This window comes from Propithecus coquereli, unplaced genomic scaffold (genome assembly GCF_000956105.1).
Source record: "Propithecus coquereli isolate 6110/MARCELLA unplaced genomic scaffold, Pcoq_1.0 Scaffold25, whole genome shotgun sequence".
NCBI lineage: Eukaryota > Metazoa > Chordata > Mammalia > Primates > Indriidae > Propithecus > Propithecus coquereli.
In genome coordinates, this window is record NW_012148063.1 from 8,796,833 (window position 1) to 8,799,989 (window position 3,157).

Here is a 3,157-nt window from a genome sequence, read left to right on the forward strand (position 1 = left end):
GTTCCATTCCAGATCACTCCAACACGGGCTCGTCGTGACGCCAACAATGCACGACCCTTAAAACAGCTCTTAAAAGTGCAGTGTCGACACGCCGCAGTGAGGGCAGTGCAGTCCCCGAAATTTGCTAAAACGGCACAAGAGAGAGATCCTGATGAAAGGACTTTCCTAACCCAAACTTCTCTTTCAGAAAAATTTGCTAGGAAGGCAAGAAAGTGGCCGTTAGATTTTTGAATGAGAGTTTGCTTTTTGGGGCCCTTTCAAATTCTGATAGCACTTAAGGAACTACTCTAATTTTAAAAAGAGAATCAGCTTGGGTTGGCCCAGAGCTCGGAACAGTGACACAAACGGCCATTTCGCCACCAGGCAGCCCTCCCGCGCCACGAGTGCGCCCCGAGGAGGAGCAGCTGCTGTTTCTCTCCCACATCCTCCACGTCGGTACTGAAAACATACCTTCAGACACAGACTCAAAAGCTCTTCTGATGCCTTTATTGACAATTCGAGTACAACCCTAGACATAATAGATATTTCTTAACACATGTCAGAGAAAAATAAAGATTCTTCTGAAAAGGATTTACTTTTATTCTTTTGATGTATTCATATTTGGTTACACCGTTCATGGTCAAACAATAGTTTGTGATTCATGTTCATGCAGAGTGGCTGTTTTTCTTTAACTTATTTTAAGAATCACTGTTCTCTTCTGAGAGAAAGAAAGACAGAAAGAGAGAGAGAAAGGGGGGAGAGAGAGAGAAAGAGAGAAAGAAGAAAGAAAGAAAAAAAGAAAAAGAAAGAAAGAAAGAAAGAAAGAAAGGAAGGAAGGAAGAAAAAAGAAAGAAAAAGACAGAAAGAAAAAGAGAGAAAGAAAAAGAAAGAAAAAGAAAAGAAAGAAAGAAAGAAAAAGAGAAAGAGAGAAAGAAAGAAACCACCACCAAGAAAGGAAAACAGACCACGCTGGACAGCTAAACAGCTCCCGAAACTCACGGGAACAAACCTCGCTCAGGCATCGCAAACCCAGAACACCGTGCAGATTTGGAAGAAACAATAATGAAAACATCATTAAAAATAAGCTACGGATGATAAAAAGTGCTGCGTGTTCCACAGGACAGAGGGAGCCATGTGATTGTCACATTGGGTCAGTGTAAGGAGACGCAGTTGACTGGGATTGTTGGTGACGCCGTGTCAGGCCCTGACTGGGGTCCAGACTGTGGACAGGAGCCGTTGGGATTCATGGGCTCACGCCGGTGACCTTCCTTTTTCTCACAATAAACAGACATCCCATCATTTCCACGGGATCTCTGGGCTCCAAGACACAGGCCTGGCAGTGCGGGCCGTGCTGGCGTAGGTGCGTTTCCTAACAGGAGCCTGGGAGGCTGTGAGTGCTGATGTGGCCGCCCCCCTGCCCGGGGCAGTGCCTCTGAGGGGAAGGGACTGTGCCCCGTGGCTGGAAGGAATGGACATCTGAAGCAGCTAGGTAAAGATGGACAGATGTCTTTGGGATGTGACCTGGAAAATTTCTGAGTTCATCCCCTCTCTTCCTGCCAGCAAGGACTTCAGGTGCTACATCTGAAAAGAGAAGCCCTGCTACTGATTTCAGAATTTCCGGAGACTCTAAACCCAAAGGGACTCCATGCGTCAGTGGGACTCCTTATGCCCTCAGTCATGTTCACGATCTCCCTGAGAAGTCCACAGTTCACGAGAACAAAAGACAGTGGTTGTACTTTCTCGACTATCTGCACGCCGTGCGGGAGGAAAAATGTGGTTTGCCATACCTAGTGTTAATCTTTTTGATGAGTTGTGAATATCTCAGAAAAAAAGTTGAAAATTTGATCAGCACTCAAATTCAATCCATGTTAACATGAGGAATATTCCAGTGAGTTTACTGGCCGAAGAAAAGAACTCTCCTGGGAGGAGCCCACGGGGTGTGCAAGGCTCTTGGGCCCGCAGGCCAGGGGCCAGAGCAGGTAGGCAGAGGGAGCGTCGCCCTGCTTACGGAGGCAGTCAGGTATGTTTTCGTCCTGATGGTCTTGCAAATGCTCCTCTTTCAAGCTTCTGATTTAATAATGTGCACTTTTCTTAAGAAGGAATACCATTATGAAATCTTTTCCAAATATTTCTCCTTTATAGGCCCTTTATCCATTAAATTTATAGTGGAGTCAAATGTGTTAGCTGCAAAATGAATACTGAAAATCAAATTATAGATTTTGTAACATTTTGAGAAAAACTATTTCTTCTTAAAGTTGCAAATAATTAAATGGAATCAGAGTGCATTAAGTTTTAATTTCTTCCCTGTAATTCAAACCTCCAATGTTCAAATTAACTTTCATAATTTCTCACTTAGTTGACAAACTGATTTATGCATAGTTGACATTTCACCAATGTAATTTATAAAGATAGAATTCTTGAGGATAAACAAATATTTTTGACTATTGCCTGGGGCTCTTTGGGAACAGATGCTCTCTGAAAATTTAAATAAGAACATTGCTCTTAAAGCCATGAATATGGTTTTGAGAATGCACCGCAGAATCCTGCAGACAGACACTGACAACAGTCCCCTGAAACTGTTTCCCACCTTGCTGATGGTTTCCTCACAGCACTTACTGAAGGTAAAATGCAGGAAGTTAAACCTGAGCAATCTGTCTCCACACACTGACCCAGCCCGACTTGAATTCACGCGAGAAGGACGGTGCACGCAAGACACATGCATGGCACCTTGATCTGTGCTCTGCTGTTATTAGCTCCTGAGGCCTGAAAAGACCTCTTGCTGGTGTCACGGTCGGCTCTGCTGTTTTTCACCAACACAGTGAAAAGGATACAGGAGCTTCTGTTAATTTGCTTTTGTGATTCTGGAAAGGAAATGTGAAGTGCGTGTGTGTGCGTATTTGGAAAGGAAGCAGCAAACGAAGGCAGGATGCTGTGCTGTTTCCGCCTGGGCCGGCGCGGCCGGCATTCGCTACACGTCGAACCAGTGGTCCCCCATGCAGGTGCGGTTCCACTCGCAGCCGCAGTTCCAGCACCACTCGAGCCGGCACTGGGGCTGAGGACACTTCATGTGCATGCATCCTCCTGCGGGGACAAAGGACACAGGTGCAGTGGGTCTGCGGCACACATATGGAAAACATGAATTCCCACACCAACACACTGTTCTAGAAGTCACTTTCTA

At 45.3% G+C, this 3,157-nt stretch overlaps 1 protein-coding gene across 1 annotated transcript in view; it reads right to left on the reverse strand.

Annotated features, from left to right (window-relative positions):
* Positions 1–2,947: 2,947 nt before the first annotated feature.
* The window catches only part of PARK2 (parkin RBR E3 ubiquitin protein ligase), a 1,159,373-nt gene continuing 1,159,163 nt past the window's right edge, over positions 2,948–3,157 (reverse strand). The window contains exon 13 of the mRNA XM_012646791.1: positions 2,948–3,060. Within this exon, the coding sequence (XP_012502245.1) occupies positions 2,948–3,060 (113 nt within the window). The remainder of the gene's footprint in view (positions 3,061–3,157) is intronic.